Genomic DNA, 26270 nt, shown 5'->3' on the forward strand with positions numbered 1-26270 from the left:
CTCTTTACCTTCCGGCCCCCAAAATTTGAGAATTGACAAAAAAAAAAGAAGTTATTTGCAGGCTCCTAAGGTTGAAATCCTTGTGGTTTGTACAAGCTGTCCACCCCTACCTGTGAGTACCGGTAGAGGGGGCGGGGTGAGCAGGGGCTCATTTGCATTTAAAGGGACAGGCACTGAAACCAGCCGTTCTGAACAGGGCTATTTTGAGTGGATGAAAAGAGTTGTGATGTTTGATCCTTCGGGTATTTTGACTGAAGCATCTCACAGACACGTCTTTAAGACACCTGGGAACTATTTTAATTTGTGGAAAAGGGGAATAATATGTCTCCTTTAAGTCCAAGCAAGACTGGACAATGTTTTGTTTTTCTGGAGTAATAGCTGTAAATAACATAGTGGTAACAGTCTCTCGCTTCTTCAGCACACACACACACACACACACACATACACTCTGCTACTTTTTTTTTCTTTAGTAGCCGGAGCTGCAGTAACGCAGAGAAACAAAAGAGCCAGACACATTGTCCTCCCCAAATGATCAGTACATGCATTTAATTTCTTTTCCATTCAATTTAGGCAGATGTTATTTGCACATATTGCCGCTTCTGCTACAAGTTCCTTTGTTTTTCTGTAAATGTGACTGTTATTAGCATTTAATTGCAAACACCTTGTGCACTGCCCGAATAAGGTGCTAAAGCAATTAATTATTATCTCTCACAATTGCTCATAGCTCAGCAGAAAGAGGGGCTTATTTGTTTTGGAGTTTGCAACACTGTGTTTCAGTGGTGTGTTTCTAACAACAACATAAACGCTCTTTGAGACTCGAGTGTTACACGTCATTACCTTCTCTGACCTGCAGTATTTTCAATGTAAACATATATATAAACTCACTTTACATATTAATACAGGCCTTGGCTTCAAATATGGGGTAGGTACTTTTCCTTCTCCTTGGTAAATAATGTAGAAGTATCACCAACAACATGATGGCTTAATAAATATAGAACTCAAAGCGCCTGCAGTGTAACCTGTTACGCAATGTTGATGTTTTTATTTTGAAAGCCGCTCTACTGATAAATGTGTTGGCTCTCCATAAAGTTTGCTACTAAACAATTAACCACGTCACTGTACATCGCCGAGTCACCTCCGACCTCTGGCCTGCCAGCCGAATGAACACAGCGTTACCTGTAAACCAATTAGCTAGTGTTGACGTTGCTGCAGTTTGCAGTGTCACCCTGCGTGAACTCCACCCACGCCGTCACAGAGCAGTCTAGTGGGAGAAAGGCCTAATTGCTCTCTCTCCCTCCCTCTCTCTCTCCTTCTCCCTCTCTTGACTCGGTCTCCATGGACTCAGGAATAAATATGCTTATGTCTTTTTTCCCCTGTGAAAACACAAGTTTAGTGACTCTGTTAGAACTCAGAATTGACGTTGATAACAGCGTGGGTCCAGTTTTCGTAGTGTTCATTGTTATTAGTAGTAACTGAACATCTGGGAGCACAGGGATGCGAAAACTGCAACTCTCTTTGTGAAATTGTGTGTATATATATATATATACAGTATATATATATTATTTTTTAAATTTTTTTATTAGGACATTGCATATTAAAGCAGATATCAGGGGCACGGCCGTTTCGGCTAATGCTGTGTTCAAGGCAGGCTTTTGAAACCGTAAGTTACAGCTTCAAGTCACAACTACGACTTGGTAGCGTTCCAGGTAACCCGTAGCTCGTGTTTTTACCGTCCTGTTGTCTGTGAAAGTTCCCTATAACGGCCACTCGTAACTTCCGACCCGTGAACTCGTACCAGATCGAACTGGTATGACTTCACAGGAAGGAAAAACACAAAGTACGAGTTTCCTTGAACGCACCATGAGTTAGCAGCCCCCGCCCTTGTCAGGCATCAATTGGTCCTCGTGCTACGTCACCACATTCACGCGCATCCCTTGGCTGCACACACAGCCCTTCATGCCGTTCTCTCCCCTCATTGGATAACACTTGTATCCCACAAGGAAAATTTTCTCCTCGGGTTACAGCAGAGCAGAGTGACGGAGAGACTCATGTTTAGGCTGAAATACTTCATGTAAGTGATTGCTGACGGAAAAGAGGACTATTTAGGACTTATATTAACAAAAACATTCCACTGATATCTGCTTTAATCAACATGTCAGCCAGAGCATCAATGTAAATATGCCGGAGTTAGCATAGTTGCTCATTCACATCCGTTGTCCTAAGGCAAGTCATATCATACAAACAATATACCAGTATACAAATAGATAAAACACAGTTTTACACAAAAAATAGGTCCCAGAAAAAAAGAAAGACAAAAAGTTAGGTATGAGAGCAGGTCTGGCTTGCTACTAACCACTGTTTGAGGGTCTTTTTGAAAGTGGTGTACTGTAAGTGGCACAGTCTCTAACGTAAACTGGTAATATGTTCCAGGACTGTATATACAGTAACAGTATATATATTATCAAGAATGTTGTTTTTCTTTCTAATCGTTTTATTGTTTTTTTCAACATAACATAATACATCTGTCATTTGTATATAGTATCTACATCGGAATCACAATGTGAACTTGTGTCAGGCTCTTATTCCTAATACACTGAGATCTTATATACATACATTGTAACATTCACACATACCTGTATATATAAATACACAAGATAAAGAAATTAAAGAGAAATGAGAAATAAAAAAAGGGATTACAACTTCACACACTTCTTATAAATTAAGTTAAATTGTTACCGGTTTGTTTAATTTCTTATGTCAACAGTGGTTTCTGCTTTAGCATACATAGACTGAGATAAGTGTTATCTCAATTTATTTCATTAATTTGCTCTCGCTCCACTTCAGCTCCAGAATTCAGCGGATTTCTGAGTGAACTAAGGCAACGGTCCGAACCAGTGAAGTATGAAATACCGCCTCGGGCCCTAAGTGGTTGCATCTAAGATATTTATTCTCTAACCGTGTACCTTCCAGCTTCAGAACACCTGCCGAAGATTGACACAGCCGCACCGACTTATTATGGCTGGTGTCAGTGCTGCATTGTCAGATGGTGACAGATTGAACGTGGGGGAACGGGGAGAGAGACTCAGCGTGGAGTTCAGGACCCAAATGGGAGGATCACCGTAGTCATTTCTGATCTGCTCGCTCGTCGAATAGCCTTCTAATTATTGTCAAAGGTTTAATCAGTGAGGCCCAGCAGGATTTATCTCCTCGTCTCTTCCTTTCTTATCCTTTGAATCCTCCGCCCAGTGTCCCCCCGCTTTGTCGCGCGTCATCATCTGTCATATTTGCGGCCTGTTCGCTCGGTGATTCATTTGCACGGCGTCACTACCAGTCTGATTTTTCTCCCACTCCCATTTTGCCCACTTTTTTTATTTTTTTAAAATTTTTTTATCATTATTGCTTTTCATCCTTCCCGTTCTTTCCTCTCCTCCTGACTTTGGCTGTTTCTCAGCCTCACATTTCCATCGCTGTCAGCCTCTCCTCCCCTCAAAAAGCCTTTGTCACCCGCCCGTCCATCTCGGCGGATATTTCCTCCTTCGTGTCACACACTGCGCTCAACTCGCCGAGGATAGCTGGGGACAGTTTGTGTAAGTGTACTTGTTTGACCTTTCTGCGGCGTCCCGTTTATGTAATGGAGGCGACAGAATGTGAAGTGTCTGTCTCGGAGACAGACAGCTAATCAACCTGCGCCTCCATCCGCATGTTGGGCTCGACATTTCTAATCTCTCCGAACTTTTTCTCTTTTTTTTCTTCCTCTCTGTCTCTCTCGCTCTCTAAACCATCGACACGTTTTCTGTGTTGCCTTGCCTGCTTTTGTTTTCTCACAAGCTGCCACATGGAGGCGAGCATCCAAGGTCAGATCACAGTGCCCCCGCACACAAATAGCCTAGCTTTTTTTTTTCTTCTTACGTGTGTGTGTGCAGTGCTGGCGTGTCAGCAAAAGTGGGCAGGGATGAATGGCTTTGCCTTGAGGGTAAAAGAGAGGGTGATAGAGAGGGGGAGAAAGGTAGAGACATACAGAGGAACTCCCCTATGGGACTCAGTTGATTGCTTTTTCACTGCGTTACCCCTTTTTTTTTTCCTTCCCCCTTTCCCTCTCCTCTTCGGTATCCCTCCGTCTATCAGTGCCATCTGTTTCTGGGCTCAGATGAGGATGTTTGTTGTTGCTGAAACACCTGCTTTACAAACTTAATGAATCTAGTGGCGTGTATAAGGAACAATAAAGCAGGTGTCAAGAGAGGGTTGTGTGATTCATTTATGTATTTCATTCTCTTTCTATGTCGCATGGCGAGGTTATTTGGCTAATTTGACATTTTATTTAGCATTTCGGTGCTCCGGCCGAGTGTCCGTTTCTATTTCAAATCCAGCGGTTATGTAAGTTCTCTCAGGTACTTCAGTTGTGGGTGTTCGGCGAACTTATAATGCGATGGTTGCAGCTGACTCAAGGTGTTGAGTGTCCTTGATGAGGTCAAGGCCAGCTGTGAAGAAAAACCTTTAACCAATCCGTAAGCTCCGGGAAAGGAGACAAAGAGGCTGCGGGCTCCGTGGGCAAAGCGGCGGCGCTTCGGCGGTGGTGATGGATTAAGAGGTCGCGGAGGGTCGCTGAAATTTTCATTCATCCTGAGGGCGACGTGAGCGCTCGCATCACATTTCAACGCAATCCATCCAGTAGCTACTGAGTTATTTCAACCGAGGTCAAAGTGGTGGCCGGAAGAGAGAGGTTGACAGCAGATCTATAAAAGACATATACGTATATATACTATATATATATATGTGTGTGTGTGTGTGTGTGTGTGTGTGTGTAGTTTAGGGATAAACTACTGTAGTCAATGACATAAAACCACTATGAGCACAGCCCAGTAGGAACCATGCTGCACAGTGTCAAATTCCTCAGAGGGGCAATGGATTCTCAATTGGCTTAGTCATGGTGAGACACATTTAATTCTACTCTGAGCTGTACTGCTTACTCTGCAGTCAAAAAAGATGCTTCTGTTATTTTTTTATTTTTTTATTTTTTTTCCGGGCCTTTATATCTGGCGGATGGGAGCTGGGGCATCCCCATCAAAACATACAGTAGACATGGACAGATAAATGAAAGTCTCTGAGATGAGAGGCATTAAATTCAATCGGCAAACAAGCGCATGAGCAAAAAAAAAAAAAAAAAGATCTCGGCCAGCCAATCACTTACCTCTCTCTCCCACTATCCCCCCGTTTTCTCTGATGTTCATCATTTTCTTTTCTTTCATCTTGCTTTTTCTCTCATACAGCTTTTGATCCCCCCCGCACTTCCCGGCCCACATCTACTTACGCCATTTTTTTTTCTCCCTTCCCTCCACCCTGCATTTTTTTCCCCTCTCTCTCTCTTTCTCTCTCTGGTTGTGGTTGTCTGGGCATCCTATGCTCTTTTATAACAGACACTGTAATGGTTCAAATGTCAAGGAAAAAAAAAAAAAGTCTTGGCTCCCGATTCGCCCCTGTCGGTTTCACCATCAAGGTCTTTGATCAGTCTGTTACTGGAGCTGGTGATGGCGCTTGTACTCCAGCGCTATATCCAGCAAAATGCATTAGTGATGGTCTCTGCTAATTGCTAACTCCTCCATACTCGTCTTTCTTTGCCGTGGTGGAGGAGCTGTGGGTGGCAGTATAACTGGTAGCTCCTTGTCAATCTTCTGTCCCAGTAGGTTGCCGCTGAGCCCAGACAGTCTCACTCTTCAGTAATTCCACATACTGTAGTAAAACACTGTTTGGTGCTGGACTGTGTGTTTACTCACTCTACTGTTGCTTGTCTGCATTTAAGTACTGTACTGTGTTGTTGTAACAGTTTATACTGGACTGATGTCTGTGGGCTCTTGGTGGAGCAGATGCAAGCTGTAAACATAATGCTGGCATATCACTGCTGCTGTAATACGGGCAACTTTTTTAAAGGGATAGTTCAACATTTTGGCAAATTGGCCCAGTGTTGTTTAAGTTGTTTATTATCAGCAGGATAAACCCCTTGAGTTGTCGCAACTCGTTTTCGAGGGGGTCCTACGCACCTCACATCAACATAAAACACAACTCATCACAGTACAATTGCCATAATCCCTGTAGTTTTAGGAGTTAAAGGAGCGAGCTGCTCAGAGCTACGCTACGGAGGCTAATGGGATTTCTTGGTTTCCCTCATCAAACTGATCAAATACACAATCCAACAACTCCAAAACGCTCTCGTGGACAAGTTGTGACCTGCACATTCACCACGCTACAATATAATAACGGAACATTTTGAAGTTGTTGTTCTAAAAATAGCTTGCACCAGCAATTAAAGGCCAATTTGCCAAAATGTTGAACTATCCCTTTAAAGTGTGTGCCATACAACCAAAACAACAGGCTGAAAGACACTAAAAACATCCATAGAGCTAGGGGGTACATATATAGATTTTCAGCTTTAATATAAAAACATCACATTGTTATTTGCTGAGTTTGACATTTTATAATTGAAAACTAAATTTGAACATGTTTTCTGGTCAACAAACCACACAGCTCTGAGACTTTGGCATTATTATACTGTAGTGTCATTTCTGGAGTAGTTCCTGAACAAAAATACACTTATTTCTGTGATAAATTAAATCAGACAAGTAGACATGTTTTATCTTTTTTATTCATAACATGAGAAAAAAACGAGAAACAGCAAAAGCTAATATTTTCTCTCTGGTCTCTTTTATATCTTGGATACCATTTTCTCCTCATGTTCCCTTTTCTCTCTGCAGGTATACTTACACCCTGTGCCCATTCAATCAAGTCACACAGAAGAACACTGCAGGAACAGAGGTCTCATTAGGGTAAGTACCTCAATCACCTCACCTCTTGTAAAACCACAAAAGATGACCAGCCGGTATATGTCAGCAGCAATGGAAATCTACTAAATGCAATCAGACAGTTCTTTTGTATTAATCATTTCTAGGTTAACACGGGGTCAGCGCTACAGTGAAATGTACCGGATGGGGGAAAAAAACAGGTCATATCAGCAATAAGAGCACTAGTTACATAAAATATAGAATACAAGATTGGAAAAAGAATAAAGATTGGGTAAGAATATGAATAAATTATAACACTGTGCTGTACAAACTGTACAGTATCTGACATGTATAGAGGTTCAACAGCAGCAGTCATGTGCTGTCCTGCCTCCACCGCTCTGTGAGATGGAGATGGAGCAGAAGATAGTTGTTTGAATGAGTTATGATGATGAAGTGCAAGAGGGTGGTTGTTGTCCTGGTTACTCGGGTCGTCATCTGGCCATGGAGGGTGGAGGATGTGACATTTCGAAAGTCTTCTGTGATGCTCTATGGATGTCAGTGTCTCCTGAGCTGAAGACAGTGGTCCATACTTTGAGTTGAGCTCTCCCCTGGCAGTGTGTGTTTTCAGTTGGTGAAGACAGTGGCTGTTAGAACAACACTCGGATATTTATGTGTGTATTCACTGATGTTGCCATGGGCGGTGTCCTCAAACATCTGCCAGTCAGTAGTTGTGTAAGCATCCCACCCAACCCCCCAACCCCCCACCCTCCTCAGTCTCTTTGTCCCATCGGTAAACGACTTCGGAAACCAGCTCTTCCTTCTGCAGCTTCCTCCCATACACAGAAAACAGTATGGTTCCCTCCACAAGGAAGGACAGGTGAGTGTTTTCAGATAGACACGTCTGAGTGGAGAGGAACCACCAGAGACTCAGACCAGGGTGGGAGAAGTGATATCTTGATAGTATTTTGGGAGAGTCGTCCTTGTGTTGTTTCTGTTAAAGTTGCTCCCAAAAACGGAACTAAGCATATGGGTGTGAGACTCCGGTCCATTTACAATCCTGTACCGCACAACTGGGGATAGATTTATCAACCTGTGGGGAGGGGGAGGGTAAACAGCTGTGAGGAGGACTGAGCTGAACTCTGTGGGGAAGTAAAAAAAAAAAAAAAAAAAAAGAGATCTAACTTACAGTACTTTTTTTTTTTTAAAAGACAGTCATCCATGGCTAATGAAGAGTTAATATAACCATACTGCCCTACAAAGGCAAAGTGCAGTATCTGTAAAAACTGCCAAACTGAGAAAAACAGCTTTTTGTGTTTTTCATTGTCAGGTTTAAGCATCAAATTATGAATAACTATCAAGTCTATAATTGATTAGATAAAGGTGGACTGAATTAAATGTAGTTTGTAGTTTGTCTTTCTGACCAATTTTGACTGTTTTATGGCAGATACTGCACTTTTGCCTTGGTTTGTGTGCAAATACTGAACTTTGGCTTGGTATTAGCTACAGATACGGCACATTGGCTTGGTTTTACTCCAATGGCATTATAGAGTAAATTCTAGAATGTAGGGAATACAGTACTCTTTGCAGATACTGCACTTTGCCTTGGTTTCACAGTGCTTTTTTGGACGGACAGCAAAATAAAAAGCCCAATAACTCTGGAAATTTTAGCAGTACCAATATCAAATTCTACCAGAGAATATGCCACACTTTTGATTGGTCCAAAAAAAAAAGAAAGAAAGAATCCCCACCCTCCCCACCCCAACTTGCAGCTCACCTACAGTAGGTTGTTGTCCAGGAACTGAGCATCAAACAGCAGAACACTGGGCAACGTAGATTTCTTGTTTTTTTTGGTTTTGTTTAGTTTTAATCAGGTTCTTCAGAGTCCCTACAAGCTTCCCTCTCTGTGTTTTCTCTCTGCGACGTGTAAGTAAACAAAAGGGGAGTACGCCGTCTGTCGCGTCAAAAGGTCCGAGACGTCTGATGATGATATCTCCGAACGTGTTTGTCAAACTGAACGTTTGATAGCGCCGCCGTGCGAGAGAAAAAAAGACAAAAACAGAAAGAAAAAAAAACAGCCAGTAATAAAAAAGGAAATCCACACAGGTTTGCTGAGTTGACTCAGAGCTCTCATCAGTGCAGCCATCTTACAGCACCATCTGCACCACCCAGGACTAGACGGTAACAATTTAACGTTTGCAGTTCGACACTTTGAGTTTCACAGCATTGTGAATATATTGTGTGCTGTGACATTTCAGAGTTTGTTTCGGAGCATATTCACACTTCTAATATAAAACCACAAAAAGCTGGTTGTTGTTGTTTTTTTGTTTAGTTTTTTTTTTCCATAGCAGCTTTTTGGAATCCCAAATACATTTTGTCGTCCTTGGTCTTTTATCATCCAATAAAACCAGAAAGTGTCACGATTCTCAGACAAGGAAGCCAAGAGCACTCAGGAGGCAGATGTAAAAGTAAACAGTCTTTACATAGGAATAAATCCAAACAGGCAAAACACAAGTACAAAGGTTTGGGCTGAGGCAAAATCCCACTCCCTGAAAAAAAAAAAAACACAACACAGGCAAGGTCAACAGCACGGGCAGGATCAAAACAGACTGAGATAAGGCACGTGGTACAAAGACAATCTGGCAGAGTAAGTGGAGATGGAGGGAAAGGCAGAGCAGAGTTAGAACAGGTATCCAGAAATAACACTGAAAATTAAAACCATTACTTCATTTTTTATATAATTTGATAAATCCACATGACCACATTCTTCATTTTTATGAATGGACCTGATAGAAGAACCCGTAAAGCTCTTTAATCATTGTTACAGTGTTCGTGTAAAGTTATCCTAAAAAACCAATATTTTGCGCTATTGATTTTTTTTTTTATTCTTATTGTTATTCAACCTCTGTTAGGCTTCATATGACCTTTAATCAATCGCTAACAGATCTCTATTATAGGCTTAATACCTTTTGATCAATGACAAACAGGGGGTGAGTTTCATATACTGCTGGGGTTATATTTCCTCAGCCTCAAAGGGTTTCAATTTCATCTAAAGGATTATGCTCTGGCCTTTTACCGTCCCCCCCGGGATTGACAGTGTGGACGAGCTGGACAGCGGTGTGTGTGTGTGTATATGTGTGTGTGTGGGAACGCCTGTAAGACGCCACTCAGCAGCCGTACAAGCCTCAACCTCTTAGATGTCACTGAACATTTTTTTCTCATTCTTTGTTCCTCAGGAGTGTCGGTGCATTGATTGGAAGTGAAATTGCTCCGAGTCCAAAACACTACCTGCACTTTAACAGTAACTCTTTCAGTCAGATGTGTTTTGATTTTTTTTTTATGAAACAACAACTTTTCACACCACCTTTTTCCACCTTCTCATCATTCCAACTTCTTTGTCAAACAGATCAAGGAAAAAGAAACTTATACAACGTTTCCCCCCCGTTCTTTCACTTTTTTTTTTTTTTCCCTCTTCTTTGAATGTTCGATTTGAGGTGATAATTACGGGATGTCGCCTCACTGTCCTGTTCCGCTCTCTCATTAGCCTTCACCGTCAGCCATCCGACACTTTTATAGGGTGCAATTACGGAAAAGCTATTCCATCGACATTGACACCTCTCTTGGAAGAAAAAAAAAGGCTTTTATGATTTGCTGCAGCTCCTCCCTGAAGAGGGATGGATGGGCGGCGGGAGGGGGGGGGCTCAATAGCGGTGCTGTTTTGGCTGGAGCGGTCACACAGGCTAACAACTTGTTTTACGAACAGACAATATAAAGGCCTAAATGACCAGGGAAGATTTGCAACACAGTGTCAAAACAGTTTGACTCCTTTGAGATGCGACGCCATTAGGCTCCGCTCGTCTTTTCTTGGCAGCTGAAGTAAGATGTTGAAGATAATTTATTAGCAATTATCTGTCCCTGCACATATAGTTTTGCTTTCAGATGGCAAATTAATTGGAATCTAAAGCAGGGCTGTGTTCTTTTTTGCACCGCCATCTCCCACACTACCCACTCACTTTTGGAGCGGAAAGTGCAAATGCTTCACCATGTTTTTAGCGCAGGAAGAGGGAAAAAAAGAAAAAAAAGGAAAAGGGAAGAACAGAATGCTAACTGTGAGTAATGTGACCCCCAGAGCTGCTGCCTGCCTGTCACTCATGATGGTATGGAAGGGCAGAAGGACCAAACGGTACCAGTGGTCAAACACATCTCCGACTCACGCGGGTTGGTCACTCTGTCTGGAACAAAATCGCTTGCCAAACAGCACCCGAGGGAAAGATTGAGAATATATATTTCACATGAAAAGCTGCAAGAGCGATGTTGCTGAGATGAAAAAGGACGGAATGATCCTGATCCCTCCTTTTTTTTTCCTTTTTTATTTTTTTTTATTTTACCACAGCGCGTTAATGTCAAGGTTAGTACTAGTTTGATACTTCGCTCAGTTCATCACATGCAAACCCAAACACCTCATTGGTATTTGGCCGGCGTGTAGGCAGGCAGTGCAGCACTATATGATGTACTATACTGTTTTCAGAAAGTGTATGTGGAATGGTTTTGGGGAAGGAGAGGAGGGTGGGGGGGTGGGGCGGCACATGAATCATAGCTCGCACGCTGGGAATAAAGTTCATTTTTTATCCAGACAGACCATCAGTCAGCCCCTTGCAGGATATGGCTGGGCCTCCTGATATCAATCTGCATGGAGGCATCCTCCTTCTCCCCAGAGGGGGGTTGGGGAGAGAGGGGGGAGTGCTTTGATTTAAACGACAGCATTTATCACACCTGCTCCGGCATCCTAAAGGACAACCATGTGAAGAGGAGGGGAAAAAAAGGGGGGAGGGAGAGAAAGAGAGAGAGAGAGGGAGAAACAGCATTAACATGTGTGGCCTGTCAATGAAAGTGCAAAGCCGGAACTGTGACTACTGTGGCAATGACATTGCTGATACTCGCTTGCTACCATTCCCGCTAATTTGTATTAGTTATGTTACGTTTCTGCTGTATTAAACCGAGGGTGTTGCTGCTGAATTCTGATTATGGCTCATGGCCAAGCGCGCTCAGTTTGTGAAGTGCGTCAAGCCTCATAAATGTTAAAATTGTTCCCTGAGTCCTAACCTTCCTTCATGCTTGGTTTTGCAGAATAGTTGGCGTTAGACCATTAACCATACAAATGTTCTTAGGAAACAATAAATCAGCCGGGGAACACTTTCTTTTGTAGCTTGCTTGCTCTTATATTGTGGCCACACACGCATCGCCATAAAGATTTCATAAGGCACGGCAGTCATACTGTATGCTCCCAATTATCTGTAAATGTAGATATTATACAACTCATATTCACCTCTTGAATTCCAATGTCTCCCATTTTCCATTTCGCCTTCCTGCCTCTCGGTCTCGGCAGCTCAACCGCTTCCTGAAATGGCCATTGCAACAATAACATCAGCAGCGATAATGATAATAGAGTAGAAGAAAATGCTTGCATTGCGACAAACACCATCCCACTGTGACAGCGTCGTCCATCTTCATAATGTCCCGCACCCCCACCCACACCAAGACACGCCGGTTACAATGACAGGACGGCGAACACGGGGGTTTACGTCTCAAAAGACAAACAAATACACACATACCTAAATGGGTAATGTGCAGCAGCATATAGGGGTTTGTGTTGTGCTTGTATGAGCTTATATAAGCATACAGGTTTGTTTGTTAGAGGAGGAAACACACACACAGAGTGCATACTCTACCTATACAAACATTGATCACACTTTGTCACCAGCATGTCACACTCATTTCCCACCAGCCTCCCTGGTATTGATGTTTTTCATCAATAATGATGTATTGAAGGTTGTAATGTTTGTTTGTTTCTCAGTACAATATCGTAATTTGCAACTAATACATTGGCAGTTTACGCAACAGCAACTTTCCAGCCTCTTTGGTTCCATGTTGCCTTAATGGAAACCAATAGGAACAGATGACTGAGATATGAATATTGACACCGCTCTCATATCTGCATTGAATCAAGTTTGGAGATAGAAGCATCTGGTTCGCTCAGCGTAAAGCCTGAAGGGAGAGGAAGAGGGAGAGGTAACACTGAAGACTCAAACACACTGATCAACACAATGAAACTCATCCATACAGACATACATGCAGCATAAATGTAGAGCTAGTTAGCGTAGCCTGGAAGCAGGGAAAAGGGCTAGTTCAGCTTCTTTCAAATGAGCTGTTTGCCCCAAATACATGTTAACAAACAGTTTACTCCATCTGCCAAAAAGAAGATTATTTAATTCTCTCAACTTCTCAATACGGAGCGTTCATGTTGTAGTCGAGACCACCTAACCCGAGACAGAGTCAGGACCAAGACCAAGGAGGGGCAAGACCGAAACCAAACCAATGCAAGACCATTTTCAAGACCATTACTGTATTTAGTACCAGTAATCATAATATAAATATAATCATGTGGCTTGATATTTACATTATTCCTAGAAAAGACAATTTTATGTAAAATCTATACCATATTTAATTGAAACAAAGTTTGGATTGAATAAAAGAACACAGAAGAACACATTGGTGCAACCAAGTTTTTCAGATGGTCAGCATATATTTGAATTATCTTAAAGTTATTGAATTACATTATGTAAACCGAAGTGAGTGAGTGAGTGAGTGACAGAGAGACATTGGCAGTTAAATGAAAGATGTCACTGCAGCTGTGGTCTTGACGGGTCTTGAGGAAAAATCCAGAGTCGAGCTGGACCGAGACAAAACCAAGTGAAAATGTAGTCGATCATAGTCAAGACCAAGACCTTTAAAATGTGGTCTCCAGACCGGTACCACAGCACTATGGAGCGTGTATCCGACCACACACACACACACACTGAAAGATAAAATCTAGTATCTAACACAGGACACCGGAAACGGCTCCTTCCAGTCAGCAGCGAGCACCCAGTATATAATTTCATTTTAATTCCTTTCAAATGACTCTAATGGCTTAAACACATGCAGCACCACAGCTCACTATCAGTCCGATCCATTTAAGTTTTAAAAACACAAGTCCCCAGGAAGTACATTGTCAACACCCAGTAATTAGCTCAGTATTCAAGCCATTTGCTCCTAACAACCACAACAACAACAAAAAAAACAACTCTTTAAAGTATGCCCTCACAACAGTGCCTGGCCATAATAACCTTTCACCACGAGCTGAAGTGCATTTGAAATATTTATGTGGCCCCCTCTCAGAGTCAGCTTAGGATAAACACATGGAAATGGCTCCTGCCGTAATGATACAGGACAGACAGACAGAGAGGTTTGAACTCGGAAACCTTCGCTCTGCATGTTGAGCCAAATAAGTGACAGCGGTAATCTTTTATGCTTTTCTAAAGGTCAGCGTGGAGGAAAAGATGTGGGAAAAAAAATCGAAAAACATGGACGTATCCACCCGTAGACGTATGTGGACAGATGAATAAAAATAGGAAGCCTTAAGAATAGCATCCTCGTTGTTTCCTCCAGACAGAGGAGGGTGGGATGATTTAAATGTAGCCGCGGAGGAGGAAGGGATCAGTCCTGGGGTCATCCAATGAGTTTTTTTGTTTTGGGACTCCAGGGAAATCAGGTGGCCACGCGGTCGGGGTCAGGGGGTGGGGGTGGGTGGGGGTCGGCGTGTGTCGCCCTGCAAAGTTCAAGGAGCCGGGGCCTTTCTATTGTGCCGGGGTCAAACTGCTCTGCACTCGTCATCATCGAGGGGCACGCGGCGGGAGGAGGAGGAAGAGAAAAGGCAGCGCTGAAATAGTACAGGGCCCGGCGAGCAGCTTGCTTGTTGTTCACCCTTTCAACCTTGGAAACACACTGCGTTTAACGGTCCAAGCTTGGAACACGCCCAGCTGAAAAACTGGATAGACAAAACAGGAATAACAATAATAACTCCTAGACACCGAGGTATGAATATACAAAGCTTAAAAGAGCAGCAAAAGGGAAGATTTTCACCACTTGGGCTGTGACTCACAACGTATGAAGGTTATAAATGTCCAGATGCATGAATATTATGACTGAAGGAGATGCATAGGCTGCACGTAGGTAGGCACAGATAGCGCTACTGTGTTGTCAACTCACAGGAACAAATAAAAAAATAAAAAAAAGTCTATTGTGAAACTTAAAAAAAAGAAGCTATTAGTTTTGTCAGTTTCTCCTGCAGGTTCATATCGCTCAGTATTCAAACCCACAGGTCTCCCTAGAACTGCTTTATTGAACAGTAGATTTTCAAACAGCAAACAGTGGAGAAGTGAGGTAGCCTAGCAACATTGAAACCACAGTGAATGACTGTGTGTGCCCACTGCGAAGGAGCCAGGCAGTTGAAATGACAGCACAGAGCAACCCCAGAGAGAGTGGGATGTTCTGGCCACCGTGGAAAATACAAATAGGTTGACGGTTTGTAGCTATACTGTATACGTGTGATTTCTCCACATCTGCCTTTTTTTTTTTTCTTGGAGCTACGTACAGACATACAACAACAGTTTTCTCACAACGACTTGCCAGGCTTGTGACCTTACATTGTTTTGCAGTTCTTATAGCGCTTTAAATAATAGATCCCCCGGAATGTAACGGAGAAAATGTCCAGGTGCTGAGAGGCAGAGGTGCAGCCATGTGAATGCCTCCAGGCTGTCAATCCCCTCCGAGAGGCCTTAGCATGTACGATCCAGCTGAGCAAATTCATTGGCACGACAGGAGACTACTCTAATATGAAAATATGTATTTGATCAATAAGCGTCAATTTGTCTTGAGGGCAGCTAAAAAAAAAGAGAAAAACGTCATTTTAAAAAGTATAAAGAGGGGGGAATGAAATTGTGATGGCAAATATATCACGTCCCTTCTCCTTCCAAGATTAATTACTGTTCACTTGCAGTTTTCTGCAGTGGCTGCGCATGTATAAACAGGAGAAAATTACTGTAGCTAATTATCTCGATAGGTGGCCATTTTATTGCACAGCAATCGCGAGGGAGCTGTAAGATTATTACTGTAAAACTGCTCAAACACAAGCAGGTTACAAATGAGCACAAAGAAGCTGAACGTCAACCTGAGATGGAATCAGGGAATGACACACTTGAAACAAGCTCTCGACAAAATAGCTTCTCCGACTTAGCGCCGCCAGGTATATGGGCTAAAAATACAAGAAGGATATTTTCCGACGTTTTGACAGTGTTGCGATTTGATTGTTTTCAGCTTCCAACTGCTCAGATGTGTGAGACACTGACAGTGTTAGGTCAATTAAGTACAGATATGACCAGCAATCACCACATGAACCACAGCTCTAACAATCAGTTGTAAGTAAAAAGTGGATTAGCATCTAACGTCAGTTTATAAGTGGTTAAGCTAACGATAAATTATCATACATGCTTTTTTTTTAGCTGTAATCTCTGCTGTTGAAAAACATTTCCATCACTCGGTCTTTACTGTCCTGCTGTCTCCGGCCCTCCACCCGCTCATTGACTCACCTCATTGTGTTGAACTGGTGACCTTTAACTCTCCACGGTCAAGGGCTCATGGGAAATGGCTTTTGTTAAGGATGACTAAAAACAGAAATAATAAATGTATTTCAGTATCACTTTGCAAAAAAAAAAAAAGTCAGTCATAAAAAGTCAGTTATTCATAATCAGCCCTGTCTAGACGAATTAAGAGGACAAATTAATCAATTATTCTAGAGTGAAGTTTTATTAATTTGCGTTCATCTGAGTGAACACTATCTGTATGTGAAGGTTGAATAACAATCCTTTTTATGCTAATTTGATACTGGCGTATTGTTGACGGTATGGGCGCAACACATTTATATGACACCTGGATTTGGATGATGAGACATTTTTCTAATGTAAAGGCATTACACATTACATTTTACATTTTGATTAGTGATGCACCAATGCATGCGGCTGATATTCGCCTCATTGACTGCCATTGGCCATTGGAAAATAATGATGGCAGTGGCAGTGATATTGTGGCATATTGCGGCACAGACACCAGAGAGTGCGTGCACGTTCAATTTGCTAAGGTTAAGTGAGTGAAAATGACATTTTTTTGTAAGTAATGACGATTTCTATGGTTCCTTTACACAAAAGTGGAATAAACAACCGAGAAAAAACATCGGTACCAGCGTCGACCATCAGCCAAATTGTTATTTCAAACATCGGTATCTGTATCGACCCAGAATTTCGGTACATCCCTAATTTTAATATTTCTATAGGTTTGCGTCATACAAGCAGCACACAGTGCTAGTGTTACATACATAATCTTCATTATCTTGCTCCCCTGATTAAATTTTTTATCACGCTGTTACGTCGAAAACAAGCACATCACATTTCCATGCACATTTCTTTTCAGTAAACTGACTAATGGCTGTTTGTTGCTTTACTCGCCGCCACTGATTTGCATTGCGTTATGAACGCGTTCACTTAATGAGTGGAGTGATGCTCCCCCTCATATGTTCATATCAAAGCCAGTTTCGTCTCTTAATTGTTTTGATAGGCATTAAATAAAAAATAAAAGATGTTTTATTATTAATTTTTTTTTTCCATCTTATCTAAGCCGTAATGATTTAACCTACAGAGTAGTGACAGTTCCACTGGAACAAGTGCATAATTATACATTTAAGTGTTCTACTTAATGCGCTCATTTTCAAGCTGTCAAGGTCATTTGCTGGAGTGCCATTAGCAAAGAGAGGGCCCCTCTTTACCTGGGAACATGGCAGCCGCTTATGCCCAACACTCAAAGAGGAGGATGCCACAGTACAGTAGTGCAGCTACTGACAACCACATACAAAAAAAAAAAACACACTCACTACTATAGGAAATGTAAACGCCTATATATTTGTGTTCTTAATGTGTCCCTGAACCCATCGGCCCACACTCTATCTGGCAATCAAGGTGAAGGGGGTAATGACTCTTGTGTGTCTGAGGAGAGGGTTAAAGTGGTAGGCAGTGGAGGGTGGGTGGAGTTGACACTGTGAACCCCTGATGGCCTTTCTGCTGGGTAGCCATGGCAACATCTAGCCCAGCCGTTAATGAGGCACAAGTGAGCTGTTAACAGAATACTGATTTGGGTTTGACATCAGCCCCGATTCATATCTGTCAGGAGCCGCTGATGCGCCCGCGTAACGCCTCGCCGTTGATGTCTATGCGCGCGAACAGACACACAAAATGTGTCACACTGTTGTAAAATAATTAGGTCAACACTCCATACACATGAAAACCGGCCAACCAAACATCCACATTAAACAGAAACATCTGATTTGTGGGAGATCTGACCTGTTGAGGATTTATTTATATCCCCACGTTCATTAGTATTCATTATGTAATAATATATTTAATCCACTCCCGCACTCCATAATTTAGAAATACCTACTAGCAAAGGCAAAAAGAGGAGGTATGAAGGCCTTCTTTGTGTATATCAGGAACATGACATGTAGTGAAAGCAAAGCCCTGCCCGAGCATGTGCCCTTCACATGTTCCAACGCCTATAAATTATTTAGCAAGGTGCTGGGCGCCATGGGTGGCAGCAGGGCGAGAGGAGCATCAGTGACTGGCACAGTAATAACAGTGGCCGGGCTCATCTGAGAGCAGCCGCTCGCTGATTGGTGACCTTACGTGAGTGGCACACGGTCGGTGGTGGTCGGCCTTTTTTTTATTTTTTGGTGATTCACCGAACCCAAATGAACCAGCGGTTTCCAAATTGCTCTCTCTCTGTCTCTCCTCACCTGCCACGTCTCGGGCTTTAAATGATTAGCACATTAACGTTCACGGGCGGCGGGGAGGGGACTAACTGGCTGCTCCAGACCCCCTTGTTAAAGCGAGCGAGGGGCTGCGAGGTGTAATTCATCGCCGTGGCGGCTAATGAGCGGATGCTACAGTGCGAAAGTGACAGTAATAAGCGCAGACGTTGCACCATCTTAACACTGGTACTGTATGTCATTAGCATCGCGGCTAAGGTTAGGATTCAGGATGAGGAGGTGCCGGGTAGAGAGGAGTATTTACAAGTAATCTGATGCTGAGCTGGCACATCAGTTACTGCAAATGAGCTGAGTGTGTTTGAGTGACTTAGCCTGATGCTGCTGCTCTCTAATAGGAAGAGATAGGAGCTGCCTGTAGGGCTGGTTAGCTTCTGAAATGTTTCAATACCGGCGCCAGAACAGTGTGTGATTTTGGAAGAAAAAAAAAAGAAAAAAAACCTAACGGCCTTTTATTTCAGTACCTCACACCGAGAAATGTGTTTAGCTTCTCCTCCTTTCAAATTAGCACCTTTTCTGATAGAAGTCTTTCACATGCGATACATACGGATGTAAGCATGTTTCACGGATGCAGTTTTTGAGTCTAACCATGATGCTTCAGTGGAGCTTACGTCAGCTTTCTAATGTCTACAAACACACACACACATACACACACACAGAGGACTGAAGGCAAATGAGCAAATTTATATTCAGTTTACTTGAGGAAACCACAGACATACCAAACGGGGCCACCACTGTGTTCTTTTCTCCCTGTGGTTTTGTTCATCCAGTTTCTCTCCAGTGAAGGCCCAGGGTCTCAAAACACACACACACACAAGCTTTACACAGACACACATCAATGCATACACAAATACACACTTTTGGCCCAGATTTTTTTTCTTTTTCTCCCTCTCTCTTCTCCCCCCCCTAAAGTATCTGCGGGGTGTTTAAACACCAGAGTAGAGTTGTCTAAATGATAATTGCTTCTGAAAGGTTGATTTGTGGCTATATCAGAGGGGGTAACTCTCCACTCAGTGTTGAGCAAGATTAGCTGTGGATCTTCGGGATTTATCACTCGAGGCGTGAGGATTAGCGCCGCGGTGAAGTTTAAAACAGAATCACTGGCGACCGCATCGTTTTAAAGAAATAAGAAGAGCTTATATCAGCTCAAGCCATTATCAGAAGAAGAAAAGGAAGCTAATCAGCTTTTTTTTTAACGCTAATTATTCCTAATGAGGATAAGATTATAAAAAGTCAGTAAAACAATATCACTTACAGCCCGATGTTGTCATAACATTCACAAAAATGGGGGGAAAAATGGAAGTTTGGACACGTTATTGTTGTTTTTCTATCCTTCTCCGGCTCCATCTTGAGTCTTTAGCAGTAAACTTGGCTCTAAAGGAGCTGAAACTGCAATTTTTTAATGGTATTTTCGTGGCTAGTGGATGTAATTAAATCACAGCTCCATCTGCCATTCTTTGCATCAATGGAAATCACACCTTAGCGATTCAGAGAGGAAATTAAATGAAAGCGAGCAGTTAGAGGTATGTCTGAGTTCTCCCACCCCCCTACTATCTCATCCACAATGTAAAGTAAATGTATGGGTAATGGGTTTAGCTGGCCTGATACGCCGCTATTAAAGGTTTATCTGTGATGGAAGGTGCATTTTATGGCATTAGAGGACACCAGACAAAGAATGAGTCATAACCCAGATATCCTTAAATAAGATTCTCGACGTTTTAAGTCTTAAAAGTAGCATGTGTTCAATATCTCCCGTCATTAATCATTAAAAGGAAGTCTGCCTCCGTGGCCCCTCTCTTGTCTCCATGTGGTTTGGAAATGGATTCCCACAAAAGCTAAGATGTGATTTACTCTCCACTGCCAATGTTAATCTGTTTACATATTTTAATTATCTCCATTTGTGTTTGTTTTTTTCTTGTACTGTACTGAAAACAGAAATGTGTCTTCTCCCTTAGAAAAATTGGAGTCAGTGATCTGAATAGTAATGTTGGGGTGTGAGCTGTGTTTTTTTCCGATGCCGGGCAGGCGAACAGGGTTTCCAGCTTGGCTGCAGAAAAACAGGTGCGGCAGATCAGCCAACATGTTATGAAGGAAGAAAATACATACAGTAACCCAGATAATTTAAGGAGACCGGCCCTGCTGCTGCCGCCAGAGCAAGCCAGCATCATCTGTAGCATGTCTGCAGCTTTAAGCCAAACTGTGATAAATTGGACGGGAAAATGAAGTTGTCATTGAGCCAGGGGGTCCATTTTACACATTTGGGGTTGTGCTATATTGTCTGTCACAGGGTCAGACTAACATATAGAAATGTTAATGCCATGAAATTAAGCAATAAGGTCCAATGTGGTGTTGTTTTCTTTCCTGTCCAAGGTGTAAATAACAAGCTGTGTGCACTATTCTGGTGATAAGTGTAGAATGACTGTAGGAAATAGGCCTGCCAATACCGAGTGCAAGTAGGTATTATTACAGGGAATGATCTGTCAATAAGATTCCATCTCGTGACTCCTGCGAGTCCAGATGACTGGAGTGTGTTGGCCACATCTCAGTGATAACTCAAGCCTAATTGACAGGGCCTACGCTGCCTCCTGGGGCGCGGGACGGCTGACAGAGCGAGAATGGAGATTAAAGGAGGAAGTGAACGAAGGTGAGGGGATGTTGGGGGTTGTGGGGGTGGGGGGTGGCGGAGGTGATGCGCGAGGGATCGGCGGTCAACTAGCAGCGAGAAGCAGAAGCACTGTCACTTTCTCCGCTTGCCATGTCTGCCGGGCCCTGACAGCAATCCATTTGAGGGCCTCCCCGGTGCTAACAGAGTGCTAAAACCCAATCAAACAGGCTGGAAGGAAAAAGGCGAGACGCTCGGGCCCAGCTCGGCTTCCACTTGTGTGAGCAATTCACCTCCCGACTAACCCGTTCAGGCATCTTAAATAAGCCATGCGCGTCATGGTCGGCAGAAAAGCCACACTGAGGGACCTGAAGACAGACGTGTCTGTAACCACAGCAGAGTGGTTTTTACAAATCAAAGAGGTCTCCCTGTTTGACCCTCTCCAAGGTCAAACAAGAATAAAGTAAAGAAATAGAAAAAATGTGTATTTCCACAGCCTGCCATATTCTTTTTTTTTTAAAGGGATAGTTCACCCAAAATTCAAGTTTCACTCATTATCTACTCACCCTCATGTCGACTAAGGGCTGGGAGAATTTTCACAGTCCTCTGTGCCTTTTCTGAGTTATGGGGAGGGTCCGCGCAGCAGTATTTGTCCATATAATGGTTGTGAATGGTGCTCACTTTTCTTCGTCCAAAAAGACACACCAAAATACATCCAAATACCTCCATACTGCTCGTCTGTAATGTCCCTCTTGTATTGAAGCCCTGACATGAGAAATTGTTTCGAAAAAAATTAAATAAGTCTATATTTTAAGCTTGTTTGTAGCAGAAGCTCCCAGTGTCTCAGTTCACTGCTCTTCCTGTGTCAGTGCAAATCACGCGGAACAATTTCTCATGTCGGGGCTTGTCTTTTTGGACGAAGAAAAGTGAGTACCATTCACAACCATTATATGGACAAATACTGCTGCGTGGACCCCCCTGTAACTCAGAGAAGGCACGGAGGACTCTGAAAATTCTCCCAGCCCTTAGTCAACATGAGGGTGAGTAAATAGTGAGTGATATTTGAATTTTGGGTGAACTATCCCTTTAAAATTGGTGATCCAGACATGTTTGATGTTTTGGAAAACTTCCGAAAAAGTGATGTTGACAAGTGACAAATCTGACATAATGATTCAGCGTCAGTCCATCAGTATAATGTCATTTTGAGATCAATCAGGACTAATGAAAATATAGCAGTGGGTCATGAATTACAGCAGATTAGCCTCTATGAGGACTGAGAGCAGGGAGTAGAGGCGATGTTGCCTCTGTGGAAAGGTCAGCGTGGCCACATTCATCAAGTGTTGTGCACCTGTGACAGGGTTGGCACCGGAGAGAAAAGCACTTAGACGTATTAAAAGTTACATTGAATTTATAGCCGTTAGGATTTTCTTTTTCTTTTTTTTTTATCTAGAATGATTAACAGACCATTGACAAGGGGTTGATTAAAAAAAGAAGCCTGCGGAGCATCAGGTTTCTTTTCCCATTTACCTGAAAGTGAAAAGATTGATTTCCTCCGTCTTGACTATTTAGCATTGCAGACAGAAAACAGTTTGCTAGCCTACGTGGGACAGAGATCAAAGCCAGGCACATTTCAGTAAAAAAAAAAAAAAAAATCTTCAGTCAACCAGATGCAGAAAAAAGATTTTCCTCCCTAACAGGATTACAATGTTTTACAACCAAAAAAATTGAAAATAAAAGAAAATGACACTTAGCGGCAGCACCACGGCAGGTCGTCTCCGCCTCAAAGAAGCGGCTTGAGTTCAACAAAAGATCAGAGGAAGTTAAACCTGGTGAAAACACGTAATCACACGGCCTCTGTGGACACGGTGCTGGACTGTGTCCACTGGTCCCAAATGTTTGGTGAGAATGTAATTAGCCAGCACTGGGCAGGCACAGGCTCGTCTGAGATGAGCTTCACTGTGTGTTTTTTTTTTTTTCTCTTCTCCTTCCCCTGTGTGTTATTGCATACTGAATTAACTCTGACAAAATGGTAATTAATATTTCCCCTCCATTGTTGAAGAGGAGAAGGGATGCGAAAAGCGACGGTGCCAGCAACCAGAAGAAGGGCAGTGCCAGACCGGCCATCTTGCCAGCTTTTTATTTTTACTGGGAGAAAGTATTTTCCAATAAGCCGATCGAGTGGCGTTCAAAAAATGATGTGTTGCTATGTTCAATTTGTTCTAACTGCGAATAAAAGAAGAGAGGAAATTGCAGATTTTTTTTTTAAACTCTGTTGAAGCAAAGTATCGAAAATCACTATGTGTTTTCTTATTTCTGTTTTTCTTTTTCAGGAAGTGGGGGATGTGGGTAGGAACGCAGGAGAACCCGTACAGTCAGATGGTGTATGAGAATGGAGAGCCCTGCTGGCAAGGAGGTTCACGCAGTGCAACAGTGAGTACTACACATGTTCATACAAACACACACACACACACGCACTGACATAGGAAGGCATGAATAAACTAATAGACAGGTGAACAAATGGAAAGTGCACACTGTCAGAATGTCAAATAAACAGATGGATAGAGGGAACAAAAAGAAGAGAGATTCCACAGCCTCCGTTTCACAATCGCAAATATGCTCAAGGAAAATATTCATTCCAATTATGCTTTTATGATTGTTATTTTACATATTGATTTACATTGTTGAACAACACAAATGCGAGCAAATAATATATAATACCTTCATGTTCGCATGATGTACTGTGAACTCTATTTACTTTCAACTGCAGAGAACAAGGTGGTTATTACTCATTTGACTTGTTTTATATGTTTTATATTATATTACAGACTGTGATATAGGGTTTCTGATCTGTTTTGTTTTCATTTGCAATTAATACAAACTCAACTCTGCCTCCAATTTAGTATAACATACATTTCCATCATCATCCTGATCATATAATTGATATAAGGAGAAGTGATATAGTGTATAAGTGATATAAAGAATATCATATACCGTATAGTCATCAAGTGGTTAAGACTCCTGACAGATTGTTATGCGAAATAGGGAAACAACAAAGGATAGATTTCTCAACTTGACTTGATGAAGTTTCAATTACATCTGCTTGCACTTCATCAAAAAACACTGATTTCTTCATTTCCAGCAGCCTATATGCAAACACAGTATAATGTTCCTTTTTTAACGGAAAGTTTTTCACACTCAAATTAATTCCAGTGGTTTTTGTTCGACATAATCCAGGGGAAATTCAACATTTTGATGTATCGGTGGTAAATTATCAGGATACATTGACATTGGTAAAACCCACACTCAAAAAAATGAAACATTGACTTTAATTAAATTTATTTTGTCAACAGGTTCCACACAAGTGTATTATGTTAGTTTAAAGCAAAAATAATAGGTTCATCTAACTTAATGTATTTGTATTACCTTAACACAATGTGAATTGACCCAACTAGATAAAATAACTTCTGATCAACAAGAGATATTTAAGCTCACCCAATCTAATTTAGTTATGTTATATGGACATAAATAATATATTTACAGGCTACATATTTTACATTTGTCCTTTCAACATAATACATTTAAGTTCAATTTATTAAAAAAGGTTTTCATCCAATTTAACTTATACTTATTAGTCTGACCTAATTCTAGTTTGTCAACAGGTTCCACACAAATGAATTTAGTAAACCCAACATATTTTTGTTATTTCCTTTATTCACCAATATACATTCAACATTTTGTTGCCACTTGGTACAAAATAATACCCCACAAGACATTATGGTGCAGCATGATTCAACACTAACAGTTTTAAACTTCCATCCAACTGCAGTCCCACAATACAACAGGCTTGCAGTTCTCCATTTTTTTGGTAACAGCATGATAATTTAACCATGACACCTGCTGCTGTCAACTTTTATTTTAATATTGTGGAGGGAATACCCTGAAATGTACTTAAATTAAAGGAATAGTTCAACATTTTGGCAAATTGGCCCATTGCCGTAATCGCTACCGTCATAGCAGTAGGTTCATTACCTTTGATTGTCGGTGCAAGCTATTTTTAAAACGGTGGAGCAGAGCCGCGAGCTGCTCAGAGCTACGCTACAGAGGCTGAAGGAATTTCTTGGTTTCCCTCATCAAACTCATCAAATACACAATCCAACAACCAAAACGCTTTCGTGGACAAGTTGTGAGCTGCACATTCACCACGCTATGAGATAATAACGGAACGTTACGAAACGGAGCCGTTTTCGAGGTAAATACAGGGTAAATACAGAGTCTGCTTGCTGAAAAACTGTCCCTGAAGGCAACGTGCATAAGCGGTTTTGCATGAATTTCCCTCTAAAACAACTCTGTCTGGTAACGTTGTGTTATTATCTCATAGCGTGGTGAATGTGCAGGTCACAACTTGTCCACGACAGCGTTTTGGAGTTGTTGGATTGTGTACTTTATGAGTTTGATGAGGGAAACCAAGAAATTCCTTCAGCCTCCGTAGCGTAGCTCTGAGCAGCTCACGGCTCTGCTCCGCCGTTCTAAAAATAGCTTACACTGACAATTAAAGGTAACGAACCTACTGCTATGACGATAGCAATTATGGCAATGGGCCAATTTGCCAAAATATTGAACTATCCCTTTAACAAACATGTCACTTGTGATGTAGCATTGTTACCCAACATTAACAATTATAAACCACCTTAATGCAGCATAAACAACTCTGCTATTTTCTAACAGATAACCATTTTATTCACATTCGGCATCCAGATCAATGTTTGGTTCATTCATACAGTTTGTTCTTGAGCGTCTGTACCTTGGTTGAGAGTCTGCCAGCATCCAGTTGAAGGAAGAGCCTCTGAAGTACAGTTCCTTAGGATAACTGAGGTTCAGTGCTACACCCATTAAGAGTTCATATGCAGAGGCGACGTCTCCCAGGTCATGTAGAACTTCAACATCCTCGATCATTATGCCACCATCAGCTGGAGGTGTGGTGGTGGCATCACCTCCCTCAACTCTGATGCTGTAGATGCCATGGGTAACTTGCTCAAGCTCCCTCTGGACAGCAGCACCATCAGTATCCTTTACATAGGGGAGAAAGAAAGGACACAACCAATCTATGAAATCACAGATTTTGTAGAATTCCAAAGATTAACTTTTGCCTTTC

At 42.1% G+C, this 26270-nt stretch overlaps 1 protein-coding gene across 1 annotated transcript in view; it reads left to right on the forward strand.

The window, feature by feature from the left end:
* Nucleotides 1-26270, forward strand: part of LOC146969355 (glucosidase 2 subunit beta-like) — a 138910-nt gene that overhangs the window by 105796 nt on the left and 6844 nt on the right. The window contains exons 13-14 of the mRNA XM_085806291.1: nucleotides 6747-6818; nucleotides 23449-23548. Of these exons, the coding sequence (XP_085662417.1) occupies nucleotides 6747-6818; nucleotides 23449-23548 (172 nt within the window). The remainder of the gene's footprint in view (nucleotides 1-6746; nucleotides 6819-23448; nucleotides 23549-26270) is intronic.

This window comes from Trachurus japonicus, chromosome 18, assembly GCF_045865225.1.
Source record: "Trachurus japonicus isolate A0001 chromosome 18, Traja_1.0".
Lineage (NCBI taxonomy): Eukaryota > Metazoa > Chordata > Actinopteri > Carangiformes > Carangidae > Trachurus > Trachurus japonicus.